This window comes from Podarcis pityusensis, assembly GCF_964106645.2.
Source record: "Podarcis pityusensis genome assembly, chromosome: 10".
Lineage (NCBI taxonomy): Eukaryota > Metazoa > Chordata > Lepidosauria > Squamata > Lacertidae > Podarcis > Podarcis pityusensis.
This window is the reverse complement of record NC_138035.1, coordinates 53,672,848-53,687,789: the sequence shown is the minus strand read 5'-3', so window position 1 is coordinate 53,687,789 and position 14,942 is coordinate 53,672,848. Positions and strand designations below refer to the sequence as shown.

Here is a 14,942-nt window from a genome sequence, read left to right as displayed (position 1 = left end):
GTGCTACTTTCTTATAATAAAAGGATAGACTTGTTGAGTTGGAAGGGATCCCGAGGGTCATCTAGTTCAACTAGGGATTTCAACTATTAATGTCTAATGTTATTATTTGACATCTAATGTCCTTGTTTTGACATTTGCAAACCAGTATTTTACATCCAAAATAAGTGTGCTAGATTAGAAAATAATTAAGTGTACGACTGCATGCGAATACTTTGAACATTAGGGTGGGGTATTGTTTAGAGCTGTTTTTTTTGCTGGGGCAATATTTAGTTTTGAATATGCATTTATTATCTGATTTAACGTTGCTGTATTTTGTTGTCAGACTGTTGTTTAACTCTGTTGAATATTTGTTAATATGAAATGTTTTTGTTAGTGCATCGCTTACATGACTACTTAAATTTTCTTAGGTCTTGTAACGGTTGCAGGATTGTGTGAAACGTTTTGATGTTGTGAATCACCTTGATCATGGTTTCCTGTGGGAAATTGGCATTCAAATAAATGATGCTGGCCAACCATTAAAAGCTCTATATAAATGGGATTAATAATAATTGTTTCTAATAATATTGCACTGGATGCATGTTTTGCAATCATGTGGAACAAAGTGCTTATTTATTTATTCATTTCATTTCATTATTTCATTTCATTTCTATACCGCCTGCCTCTTTTGCAGCTGTCAGTGGATAAAAAGAATAAGAGATCCTAACTATGCTTTTAGAAGGTTCTAGCCAATGTCCTTTACCAACCAGACTTTCCATATTCCCTTGCAGACAACTAGGACTTGACTTGGTACCAAGAAAGGAATATGCTATGGTGGATCCAGAGGAGATCAGTATTACAGAGCTGTATAGGCTGGTAAGTAAATTTCCACTTTCCTCCAGTTCTCTAAGCTTGCAATCCTATACACCAGGTATGGGGACCAAACAGAAGTCTCTATGCCTCCTTAACTGACCCTCTGGAATTTTTCAACGCTACATCCATTTCCCCAGGCCGGCCACTTTTCAGTCCTTCTTCACACCCTCCATGAGTGTTTTTGCCTGGTTGGGAGGCTTCCAACCAACTCTCATAATGCCTCTTGCTTTCTTGTAAGCTACCATGTGTTCACTGGAGTAAGGATGGGATATAAAGTAAAAAGGGAGTGAATAAACTGAACCTCACTATTTACTAGACGCATTGATTGGCGAACAAGCTCAGCCAAAACATTTCAATCTCTTTCCAGTATTACCTAATGAAAAATCAGATGTGCATTACTGATGACTGAGGTTAAAAATAAGATCTGGTGGAGAAAAATTATGTTTCAGGCAAGAGAAAGGTAAAAGTAAAGGGACCCCTGACCATTAGGTCCAGTCATGGCCGACTCTGGGGTTGTGGCGCTCATCTCGCTTTATTGGCCGAGGGAGCTGGCTTATAGCTTCTGGGTCATGTGGCCAGCATGACTAAGCCACTTCTGGCGAACCAGAGCAGCGCACAGAAATGCCGTTTACCTTCCCGCTGGAGCGGTACCCATTTATCTACTTGCACTTTGACGTGCTTTCGAACTGCTAAGTTGGCAGGACAGGCACGGGAACGTAGCCTTATTTTCAGCATTAGTCTATGGTATGCTGAATTTTATAGAGTACAAAATTGCAACCTGACTCTGTATTTCTGTTGATGGCCATATGTAGATGGAGCACCGTCATCGCAAGAAAGACACGCCTGTCCCAGCAAGCAGCCACCACCTCTTTGTTCAGATGAAGAGTTTGATGTGTTCCAACTTGGGAGAGGAACTAGAAGTCATCTTCTCACTCTTTGATAGCAAAGAGAACCGACCAATCAGGTAGTTTCATTAAAGAAAGCAAAAATGTTCCTTCATGCATTCTTGTCTTCATTTGGAGAACAAAGAAATTTTGCCTTGCATTTGTTGACTCTTGGGTCTTAGGGAACCCATAAATGTAATCCCGAATTTGTATTTTAATTGTTGTTGTCTAACTTTTTGAATTGGAGTCTGAGCCACTGAACACATTGATCCAGTTGGTATATGAACATAGGTGGCTACTTGTTTTCCTTATTTGAAATGACCAATGATGGATACATGGGGTGATCAACACATGGGTGTTCAGCTCCAATTTTTAACGTGGTTCTATTTCATCTTATTTATCAAGATATTTCTATATCACCATTTGCCATTGTTGCCTCTGGCTACTGTTGATTTGCCATCTAGTTTTCCTTTGCTGCTGCTGCTTCTCCTCCCTTAATCAGTTGCATAATTGATCCCAACAAAGTTGGGAGTTGCATAGCAAGTAAGGTGTCTTTGTGATGTTGTGCAGTTCAATCAGGCTGAATAAATGTCACTACGGGCAAATGAGTGACAGCACTGATTCCAGATTAGTCATCGAGGTGATTGCGACAGGTCAGAGCTCAAAGTGAACAGGATGACATAACAAATGCTAAATACCAATCAGATTTTGCCCTGATGTCACAGAGGGCAGGTGAATTCAGTGTTGGGTTAGAGCAAGTCGGTGATGAATTGTTGTCAAGGCAAGCGATTTTTCAGTGCTGCTGATTTTCATGAATTGCTTTCAGCACAGCCCTGTGCTCACTTTCACTGACATAAATGGAATGTCCTTCTGAAAACATTGTTAGGATTAGCCTTTATTTAGCCACATCTGAATCCAACCGTTACCAGGCATACAGTTTCACTATCTAATCACTCAATGATACAAAGTTTTGCGTTGACGGGGGCTGATTAATTCATTGCAAGCCGTTTACTTTGTATGGCAAGTGCTGCTTAGTTTTATTTAAAACTCACCTGTACATTAATACATCAAAATTTGCTAGATCAGAATTCCTGGAAATAGCAGTTTTGAATAGCTAGCTAACCAAAGTGACTGTTTTCCAGACACTATAAAAACCTGTGAAAATGTCTCTTTCCTTCCTGCCTAGCTATACTTTTCAAAGGTGAAGAAATGTATCACCATTATATGTTATGAAGAGAGAAGAAAAGAGACCAGATTATATGGCACAGAGGTTATTTCCAGAGTGCAGGGCAGCCTATGCTGGCTGGGACTGTTGTGGAAAGCTACTGAGGGACAACAGGTTGGCAAAAGCTCGTGTTGGGAAATCCATAATTCTTGCCAAGCTCTGCTTCCTCTGCATTAAAAGCCATTAGTGGAATTTACGCTGCATTACAGCCACTACCTGCTGAGATTTCCCCCCCCCCCCACCCCCAGATTTGTTTATAATGGATATGTGCTTGTGTGATTTTTGGAAGTAAGACAGAGTCTTTGAGTTGTAAATAAATAAATCACTGGCTGTCTGAAGACAGAATGCCCATTATTAACATATTAGACTAAGCCTCCGTCTCTTATCCATTGTTGCACTCAAAACTACTCAGGATTTAGAACCACGAGGTCTATAAAATAGAATCAAAACCACAGGCATGCTGCCCTAATCCGTTCTTTGTCAAAGCAGTGGCAGTAAGCTTGTTCAGCTTTCTTGTTAACAGCAAACTTTGCCGCTGTATCTTGTTCACTAATCATCCTCCAAACTATTGTAAGGAAACATATTTTACATTTTTTTTAAAATTGTCAGCTTCATATATATATATATATATATATATATATATATATATATATATATAATGTCACAGAATATTTGTAGGAACAAAGCCTAGACTCCAAAAAGCTGCATGGCTGCTCCCAGTTGGATTGTTGATTATTTTCCCTTGAACAGCAGGCTCCAAGACCATATCGCAAACTGCTTTTGAAACTCCCTTAAGCTTCAAAAGGGATTTGCCGTGCAGCAGGGAGGATGCTATTTGAGAAATACAAGACATTAGCTTGGGCATGTGGAACTATTTGTGCTTTTGTTTTGGACTGTGCTCCTCTCACACACAATTCCCAGATAGATTTTTTAACTTCTTAAAAGTGCACCCCAAATTCTGATTTCCCCAGCATGTTAATTTGGTCTGGTTTTTGGAGATATTTCAGGGTGGCTACCTGCGGCAGGCCTCTGAGCTGAACCAGATGAGTTGATGGCAATAATAATAATAATAATAATAATAATAATAATTTCCAGTGTAGCAATCAGTACTTCAGACTTCACTCCTATGCCTACCCACTTCACTGGGCAGATTGACAGATTGTGCCATCCTTGACTAGGATATTTGGGGATACTGTGGTCTATTGTGATTAACAATTCTTAATACAAAAAGTATAAGGAGGCTGTTGAAATTTTAGCCCTCCGTTTTTAATTTAAAAAACAACAAACCTTGCTGACTACACTATTTGTAAGCATTTTTTTTCTTTGGATAATGTTCTTTAAACAATCTGGAAATGCTTTATTGCATGGGTAGGCAAACTAAGGCCTAGGGGGTGGATCCAGCCCAATCACCTTCTAAATCCGGTCTGCAGACGGTCTGGGAACCAGTATGTAGAATGTGCCCTTTTATTTAAAAGGCATCTCTGGGTTATTTGTGGGGCCTGCCTGGTGTTTTTACATGAACAGAATGTGTGTTTTTATTTAAAACACATCTCTGGGTTATTTGTGGGGCATAGGAATTTGTTCATTTTTTCCCTTCAAAATATTGTCCGGCCCCTCACAAGGTCTGAGGGACAGTGGGCCGGCCCCCTGCTGAAAAAGTTTGCTGACCCCTGCTTTATTGTTTTGAGAATTGAGGGAGGAAGCATGCAAAAAAAAATTTTTTTTTATAAAAAGGAAAACAACCTTCACTAATATTGAAAGGAAAAGGTGGCTTAATATATGGTTTCCAAAAGAGACACGAAGCCGTCTAGCCCCAGGCTGTAGTGAAAACCTGTAATTTCATCAGACTGTATTGTGGTCTGCATGGAGACACTTAGCAGCTGGGTCCCTCTGACTGCAGAAAAAGAAAGCAGAGAGACAGATTGTGATTCATGTGAGAACAGCAAATGGGGCTGTTGCCTTCTCCTGTTTAAAGATGCAGGCATATATCACACGGACACAATTTATGGTTTAGTCTTTGACCTACGGAAGAGGGAATGAAATACTTTCTTCTACCACTGGCACAAGTGTAATGGAGCAAATGAAATGCCTCAGCCAGGCCAGTAATGTGCCAGGGAGCTGACAGAAAGCAAATCATGTGTGTGAAGAGCCAGCAAGGATGTGTTGCCACGTGGAAGCCTCTTTTCTTTTTTTGCTGAAGTCACACTGTATTTACAAAGTATTCAGAGAACCTTCAATTAAAGGGGGCAGTTCAAACTTTCGGCAATATTTAATGATGACTTTCTTATTTCAGGAAGCTCGAGTACACGTTGTAGATTCTTTCATTTTAAATTCTCAGGCAGAAATGCTGATTGTATTCGAAGGCATTTGTGCCTCTTCCCAAGTTTGATGGTACAGGGGGGGAAAGATAGCTCAAAGTGATATACTTAGTAAAAAAAAGTTTCTGAAGTGAGGAAATGTGTATATCAAAAGATTAGAAGAGAGGATTTTATGTATCACATTGTATACAGTGGTACCTTGGTTGTTGAATGGCTTGGCTCCCGAACAAATCGGCTCCCAAACGCCGCAAACCCGGAAGTGAGTGTTCCAGTTTGCTAACTTTTTTCGGAAGCTGAACATTCGACATGGCTTCCAATTGAGTGTAGGAAGCTACTGCAGCCAATCGGAAGCTACGCCTTGGTTTAAGAGTGGTCGAACGGACCCCCCAGAACAAATAAAGTTCAACAACCAAGGCACCACTGTATCTGCTTCTTCTTAAAGCAACATAGAAGGTGGATCTGGAGGGATGGAGCAAGCTTGTTTTATCCTGCTATGGAGGTTAGGACCCAAACCAATGGGTTCAAGTTACAAGAAAGGTGATTCCGTCTAAACATCAGAAAGAGCTTTCTGACAGCACTGTTCAACAGTGGAACAGACTCCCATGAGAGGTGGTGGACTCTCCTCCCTTGGAGGTTTTTAAGCATAGGTTGGATGGCCACCTGTCATGTATAAGCTAGTAGAGATTCCTGCTTTGCGGTGGTTGGATCTGATGACCCTCAGGGTCCCTTCGAACCCTACAATTCTATGATTCCATGTGTCTTAGGCTGGATTATTGTTTGCACTACAGCAGGAGCAGAGAGCCTGTGATCCTCCCAATGTTGCTAGACTACAACTCCCATCAATCCCACATGGACAGGGACTGATGGGAGGTGGAACCCAACAACATCTGAAGGATCTGAGGTTCTCCACCTGGGAGTTACACGTAGATGCTGCAGAAATATCATGCAGTGTAGATGGTAGCATGAATTTTGTGGTAATAGGTAGGCATCTGCCCTCAAAACACTCCTGCCATGAGAGTAGAAAGGCCGATGCAGAGGCAATTCATGAAGATGGACAATGGACCATGGACCAGTTTGGGATGAACACTTTTGGCATGACAACTGCAAAGTAGTGCCACTCAGTACTGATGGGGGCACTGCCACTTATGCAAACCAATGCTTGCTAATTATTAAAATAAATGTCTACCTCCTTTGGAGTTAACATTCTTACGAAACACATTTAGCATTTAATGTAACTGCAGTGGTAATTACAATGTAGGTTTATGTGGAACATAACAGTTGCTAATTAATGAGGCTTTTTTACAAGAAAGAAATATTATGCTAATCTTAATAACTACTGCCAAGTCTTTATGCTCCTTAAATCTTGAACACTGCAATCATTTGTAGTGTACATGTGAGGACCGTGAGACCACGGCTGTTTTCAAAGTCCTTTTGATCATAGTGGGAAGTAAGCTAACCATGTGTTGTATGTTGCAGCTGAAATGAATGTGACCCAAATGAACTAGGACTGAATCATGTCCTAAAACAGAGATAGTTCTGCTCATTAGTTCAAATCACACATGAAGATCCAAAGGATATTACACTCTTTTAAGCTCCCCAACTGCTAAGAATAATGGATTCTTCAGATTATCCCACTGATGTCTGAAGGATGCAGCAATGCTTCTGTTTTTCTGTTACAGAGAGTGATGGTTTAATTGAAATGTACATAGTTCATACCCCACAAGTGTCCCAGAAAAACTGGGATATCTTGTTTTTTATTATGAGAAAACAGTGGTCATTTGGGTTGCTGTGATTTCGCAGGATTTCATGATACAATTCTTCCCCCCGCCCTTTTCAGGGCCACAATTTTGTGTAGTGCCATGCCCGAAAAAGTGCTGGGGGGGAGGGAACCATGGTGCGAAATCACAGCAATCAAAATGGCTGCCATTCCCTTGCAACAAAAAACAAGAAGATAGTATCCTGGATTTTGACTTCAAAGTCTTGAAGGATATGCCTAGTCATAAATACATACAGCCCACTGCCCTTCTGGTGGAATTATCTATCTATGAATTAAAAAACCTTCTGTTGTTTTAAATGTGCACCTGCAATGATGTAAGCAAATTATGTGGTCTATGGATTCTTGTGACATTTAGTTCCAACACTTATTGGAATAAACATCTACTATAAAATCCTATGTAGTTTTGAAATACACATATTTTCCCCAGGTAATGTAGATGTTGGCTTTAATAAATTGCTGATATATAAAACATAATCTGACACCAGAACCTATTTTACCATCTGCAATACATTGAGGTAGTTTGACCCTAGCCTTGCTTGAGGGCCCAATTACTGCGTTTCTCAGATAAGACTGATTCTTCAATCAAACCTGCATTGATTTTTTTTTATCAGATCTTCAACAAATTCTGCTTATCTCTGTGCATTCTCAGAAACCCCACAAGAGGCAAAGTCAAGATTACATGGCCATGGAAAAGAATAAAAGTCATTTACCATCTGCAATACATTGTATTTAAAACTATGATTTATTATGTACAATGAATTTTTTAGCATTGCAAGTAGTACATTCTTTGTATACCATCAGCCTTTGCTTCTATTTCAGTTGTATAGGGAGCAGAGCAGACACACAATAAGAAAATGATGTATTTGGAGTCAACTGCTGACTGTGGTTGAAATAGAAATTCCACTTAGATTTTTTGGATGCAGATATTATCAACTAGTAGAGCTTTCAAGTTAAAACATTAAGAATAACATATAATTCTTGTCCATTTTTATTTTATTTTATTCTTTGGTAGATTTACAAAAGAAAAATAAAACAACAACAACACACCTATAAAGAAATTTTAGGAAGAGGCAGGATTAGATGCAGACACACACAAAAAAGACTCCTTGCACTTGGTGGTTGGTGCCTGATGAGCCTGCCAGTTGGCTGAGTTTTATTCAGTTGCAGCAAGTGGAACATAAGAGCCAGAGGAGAGAAAACTGGCATAAGAATATAAATCTAGAAGCAATAATTCAGTGATGAGACCTAGGATTTTAGCTAGTAAATGAATCTGCATAGATTGGGTTTCCCCCCCTTCTCATTGTTAATGCATTCAATGCATTCAATGCAACAACTAGCAACCCATTAAACTCTAAAGGCCTGACTTTAAAGGCTCGATGTTAGCCATTGCTTCTGGAAATTTGCTGTAGTATGGGCAAGGGGTTTCTTGCCTTTTCAAGCAAAATTTTGCTCCCAAGTACTAAAAAATAATTTATGTAATTTCTCCCAAGTAACATGAATTACTAGCTTGGAAATTCCTGGGCACTGTGAAAGATGCTGCCGTGATAAGATTTTCTGCTCTATGTGTGTATTCCAGGTCTGTGTCAATATGATATCAGAGTCCTATTACAGCTGACTGACGGTTCCTGGCTCCTTCAATGTCAGGTTAATCTGCTGCTCTCTGTCAACTTAAACACTGTTTCTTTCATATATCACCTTGCCCGCAAATGCACACAGATATATCATCCATATAGACAGAGAACAAGATTTATTACGGCTGCATCAATGCATTTTCTTCTGTCTCAAAGAACTAACTTTGTTGTTTTAATATATTCCTTTTAATACCTTTTTTGAGCTCTTGCTACTTAAAATTGAAACTTGATTTTTCTTCTCCTAGCTTTATTCTTTTGTTTTGTTTTAGATTAAGCTATTCTGATGCTTAAGGGACGTGGGTGGCACTGTGGGTTAAACCACAGAGCCTAGCACTTGCCGATCAGAAGGTCGGCAGTTCGAATCCCCGTGACAGGGTGAGCTCCCATTGCTCGGTCCCTGCTCCTGCCAACCTAGCAATTCGAAAGCACGTCAAAGTGCAAGTAGATAAATAGGTACCGCTCCTGCGGGAAGGTAAATGGCGTTTCCATTCGCAGCTCTGGTTCACCAGAAGTGGCTTAGTCATGCTGGCCACATGACCTGGAAGCTGTATGCCAGCTCCCTCGGCCAATAAAGTGAGATGAGCACCGCAACCCCAGAGTCGGTCACGACTGGACCTAATGGTCAGAGGTCCTTTACCTTTTACCTTACAGTTTTGGAATAACAAAATGGTGCTTATTCCTAAACATGTTTATAGTCAGGACAGTGGAAGCAAATCTGTTTTCCTCCTGTGTCCGTGATGATGCTATAATTGATGTGAGTTTAAAGTTGCATATGCTCAAAGTGTTTCTTTCATTAGGGTTAGCATACTGTGTGCTTTTGTTGTTGTTGTTTTGCTCTAACATAGCAGGAATGTAAAAGCATTTGTAAAAGCATGAAATGGTGGAGGGCAGGGAGAAAAAGAGAAATGCTAAAAGTTTGTCTCACAGCGGAAGTAAGATCTCCATAAGAGCATTAAGGGTCTAAAATTACCTATCTGCACAAGAGGCATTCAGTTTATTCAGCACTGCTTTGAATGGAGGGAGGAACAGGCTGCTTAACGTTGTTTCAATAGGCCCAGGCCCAGTTGCCTGATGGCTCGGAGGTCTGGGCAGGGTACTATTCCTTCAAGGAAGCAGTTCCCCAGCAAAAGTGGCACATGCTGTGCGGTAAGAGTGGGTCTTGGCTGGAAAATGCCAACACCCTTCCTTGCATACTTTTCTACTCCTCTTGGTAGGTAATATTTTGTGAACTTTGGTAGGCAAACCTTTGGTGAGGTACCCATGCACGCATTCAGCATGAGCTGTAAATAGGTTTAGAGCAGTAAATATGCTTAGAAAAACATATTTAGGGGGAAAAAGAAAGGCAAGTAGTTTCTTGAGCAGCAAGCTCAGTCTCACAGAATGTGTTGCTGGGGAAATAGCACTCTGTGCCGCGGTGGCAAAGAAACAGCAATCAATTTCGAAGGTGGCGTTTTCTCAGCCTTAGCTCTGAAGTTTAGTTTATTAAATTTATTAATTGCTTCCCACAAGCAGTGTAAGCCCTGAAGTGATTTACAGAAATGAAGTAAAATACAGATAATGTAATGTGTAATATGCTGCAGTCTTCCTGATTGGCCCGTGCCTAGGATTTTTTTGTTTTGTTTTTCAAATCCCTGACATGGCAATGAGCCACACAATTAGCATAATGTATAGTTAGGCCACTGGGACGCGGGTGGCACGGTGGATTAAACCACAGAGCCTATCTGGGAGCTTCTCCCCGCTGCCAGCCTCCAAACCACGTCGGGAGACAGCGGGATGGCGCGCAGCTTGTGGGGCTGGCGGTGGGGCTATCCTGAAGCCTGGAGAGCAAGAGGGGTCGGTGTGCACCTACCCCTCTCGCTCTCCAGGCTTCAGCGAAAGCCTGCATTCGCCCCATACGATGCACACACATTTCCCCTTCATTTTTGGAGGGGAAAAAGTGCGTCCTATAGGGCGAAAAATACGGTAAGTTTCAGAACCTCTGATCTATAGCGTGCATGATTAACAAGCACAAATACATCTTTAAACATCTGTACACATGAAATCTTGCTCAATCAGGGTTCCCCTAGACCAGTATTTCTCAACCTTTTTCTGACCGTGGCCCCCTTCCAACCTTATTTCTTTCCTCCCCTGTCCTACCAGTGGAAAGGTAGCTATTTTGTTTGTAAACAGAACATGTTTTATTTATAATTTTTATAATTATATAACTTATATAATTTCACCTGTGGCCCCCTTGGAATATCCTGGGGGGGGCAGTGACAGATTTACATATAAGCCAAACAAGCTATAGCTTAGGGCCCCACTCTCTTGGGGGGCCCCCAAAAAATTTAAAGGGAAAAAAACCTGGATGTACATTTCCAGAATATAAGATAAAAAACAAATAAAATAAAACCTACATACGGCAACCGTGTTTTGTGTTCTGTAGGCTCCTATGATGTAAGTAATGGGCCCCGCCTGCTAGCTTGCTCCCTAAAATATCACTGGTTTGCTCATTTCTATATATAGGGTGCCTACCTTCCTAATGGACTGGTTGCATGGCAACATGTGCAAATGGCTTTAGATACCTATTAGGTCCATAAATTACAATATAGCATATATTCAACACAAAAAACAGTGACAGTTTGTTGTTGACAAAGGACAGCTGGACCAGTAGCTTAGGGCCTCATCAAACCTAAATCCGGCCTGCTGGGGGGTCCCAAGGAGCCATATCCCCCCCCCCCAGTTGAGAAACACTGTCATAAACATATATACAATTTAAAAATAGCTATCTGTTTGTTATTCCTACTTCATATGTTTGCTGAGGAAAGCAGCAACGCACACGTAGCAAACATGTTTGCTGGGTAAAATGTTTAGGTGCCATCCATCAGGCCCTCTTGCCCAAGACGTAGCTGCATATGTCAGGGCTGAGCTTAATTAAACTGATTGGGGAAACTTGTTTGGAAGCTTCTGTTTTGTTTTACTAACTGCAGGTAAGCTATTTCTGGCAGCTCCTCTTCGTAGTTGTCAGCATCTGTAGTGTAAGCAGACATGATTTATAGAGCGTGAAAGAGGAGCTAGGTGGATATGCGATATTCTTTGTCTCAGCTGCTTAGTCAAAAACCTCCTGGTACTTCCTGTCTTTTCTCCCCAAACCACAAAATTGTATTCTGATGCTCTTGTTGGACAGAAAGGGCTCATTCGTTTGGGTTTGACCTACGGGCAGTGGACCATTTTCGTAGTGATTTTTTGCAGGGAATTTGCAGAAATTTGAATATTCTGTTGCATGGGGAAGATGCCTTTCACAAAGGAGATGGAATATAGACCTTAATTGAGATTCATGGAGAAGGGGGAAATATTACAGCTCAAAGCAGTGACCCATATTTTTCATGCCTGATTTATGCTCCAGCAAATTGCAAAGTAGCCTACACCTGCTTTCCTGTTTGCAGTTGACACTTTGAATCCCCTAGTGCGAGGAAGAGTAGCGTGGCATGCTTATCCTTTACATCATAGAATCCCTTTATCGCATGATGTTCTCATATACAATGCATAGGGATGAGGACTGTGTCATAGCCTACCAGCAACCTCAAAACATTTACTGGCCTCACTCTCCTGGCCTCCATGTGTTCAGCATAAAGTGACAACAGTCTGTATATGTAGAGAGTCTGTCATTCCCTACCAACATGGAGATGTTGGAGCCTGGACCAGCAGGCATATTAGATAGTGTCACTGATAAGCTCTGGTGATATTTACTATTCCGAATTTCGGTTTCTGCTTCATTCATTTCATATTCTTCAAAGCAGACACTGGCACCCCAATTCATTCATTAGAAATCATTTAAACAGTAGCCAAAGCAGAAGTGCATTTTTTTGGTGCCAAGTAACAGTTACAAAGGCAGTGGCGTAGCGTGGGGGGTGCAGGGGGGCCCGGCCGCACCGGGCGCAACCTCTGGGGGGGGGGCGCGCTCGCACTCGCAGCTCTCTGCCCCTACCTGGCTCACTCACTCTCTCTCACTGCAGTGCTGGCTGTGCGAATCCGATCCGAGCCGCTGGGTCGCCGCCCACTGTGGAGGGGGTGGGTGCCAGGCGTGCGGTGCGGAGAGAGAGCGAGGGACTATCTGGGGGAGGGACAGTGCAGCGGCCGCCCAGCGCAGCGCTGAGCGCGGGAGAGAACCACACCAGCCCAGACCAGGCAGCAGCAAGAAGAAGCTGGCAGCGGCGACAGGTTAGGGGTTAGGGGGCGCAAATTACTTGCCTTGCCCCGGGTTAGGGGGCGCAAATTACTTGCCTTGCCCCGGGTGCTGACAACCCACGCTACGCCGCTGTACAAAGGGACGCGGGTGGCGCTATGGGTTAAACCACAGAGCCTAGGACTTGCCGATCAGAAGGTCGGCGGTTTGAATCCCTGCGACGGGGTGAACTCCCGTTGCTCGGTCCCTGCTCCTGCCAACTTAGCAGTTTGAAAGCACGTCAAAGTGCAAGTAGATAAATAGGTACTGCTCCGGCGGGAAGGTAAACGGCGTTTCCGTGCGCTGCTCTGGTTCGCCCCAGAAGCAGCTTAGTCATGCTGGCCACATGACCCGGAAGCTGTACGCCGGCTCCCTCGGCCAGTAAAGTGAGATGAGCGCTGCAACCCCAGAGTCAGCCACGACAGGACCTAATGGTCAGGGGTCCCTTTACCTTACTAACAGTTACAAAGTAAAAAGATTTTTATTTTTTTTTGCACCAAAGCATATTGGAAAGAAGTATTTCTTTGTTGCATTATGCCATTGTGTAACCTGAGCCCTTTCCCTCTTGGTGGTTTAGTGTTATGTCAAACCCCAGTTTGCTGTGGTTTATTTGAAACACCTTCAAACTATTGGTTATGTTACAACAAGCCATTGGTAAGATTAACCATAGCTTTGGGTTGGGAGGTAATGCTAAACCATGGTTAATAAAAAAAAAAAAATTCCCATCATGATAAGTCATAATTTGTCTGAGTCCAGTCCCAAGGTAATGTCTTTCCCTGGGGTCATATCCATTGTGAATGCCACTTGTAGAACAGGGCTTCAGTTTGTTTTCCTCCCTTTGCACCACACAAAATATGCTCTGGGGTGTCTGTCCTGACTTCCACTCATGGGTATAATACTTGGACTCTCAGCTTGATTATTACCAAGAGGGGTACAAAACTCTGCATTCAGAATTGTGTGATGGATCTGCAGTTTATTGGATCTGCTGTATGCCAGCCTAGAAGGACCACGCCCATGACCTATTTAGGGTTTATAGGACTGAATCCAGCCCCTTTACCTTCTTTTCAAGCAAATGAATTGGCATAGTTCCAAAACCAGTCAAAATACTGTAAGATTTTCTTTGTTGGCTAAGAGCAAAGGCCCATCTGGTGTATCAGTCAGTGCTCTGTACTAGCCAATCAGAGGTCTATGGAAAGATCTGACAGGTTATGAGGAAGGTAACTAAAACCCAAGCATCTGAAAATCACTTCTTTTTATCATGTGCTGCTCCCTGATACAAATTGTTCCTATTTATTCTAATATCCATTAATATTTCTATTGTCATTCAATCTGTACATTCCTCTTTAGTTGCAAAGCAATAAATTACAGAAGTTAGTCATGCAGTGCATGAAAAAAAATGTTTTCTTCTCTGTGTTGTGAACCTATTGCAAATGTCATTTGATGACCCTGAGATCTACTACTTTGAGATGGAAAACATTTTCTCCTTTGTCCTCCGGACTGTTAATTTTATGAGCTTTTATAAAGCTATGCTCCATCTTCATGACCCATAAACGTAATCTTTCTGTGGTTGAGCAACCCAAACTGCACATCGTACTGAAAACTTAGGTACATTACATGTGCTACTTGGATTTGTAAGTGAAGATTGGATGGATATTTGTAATAGAGAGAGAGAATAAAAATGGCAATGGGATTTATTCATTCTGCTTAGTCTGAATATAATTACTGAATTGTTGCCGGGACTGTAGGAGCTTAATTACAAATTGAAAAATAAATTGCATAAACCTGCTCACAGCAGGTTTCGTTATAAAGAGTGAATGAGGTCAAACATGATAGGGCTGGTTAGATGAAGAATTAGAGCTTCTTAAAGATGCTTCTCCGTGATAATATCCCACAGAGCTATGTTACTCAGACAGCATAACCACATGTGGACGCGGGACTGCACGGGTCTCTTGGTTCCGTGGGATTTTACTTTTATTTTGAAACAGAGTTTAAAAATACAGGCAACAATACACACATACACACACTAATGTGAGATTATGAAAGGAGGTGAAGCACAT

General features: G+C 41.8%; 1 protein-coding gene across 5 annotated transcripts in view; it reads left to right on the top strand.

Moving 5' to 3' along the window:
* DOCK4 (dedicator of cytokinesis 4) overlaps positions 1 to 14,942 on the top strand; it is a 249,605-nt gene that overhangs the window by 99,413 nt on the left and 135,250 nt on the right. For all 5 annotated transcript variants that reach the window (XM_081022240.1, XM_081022238.1, XM_081022237.1 and 2 more), the window contains exons 7-8: positions 768 to 852; positions 1,662 to 1,813. In XM_081022240.1, the coding sequence (XP_080878366.1) occupies positions 768 to 852; positions 1,662 to 1,813 (237 nt within the window). The remainder of the gene's footprint in view (positions 1 to 767; positions 853 to 1,661; positions 1,814 to 14,942) is intronic.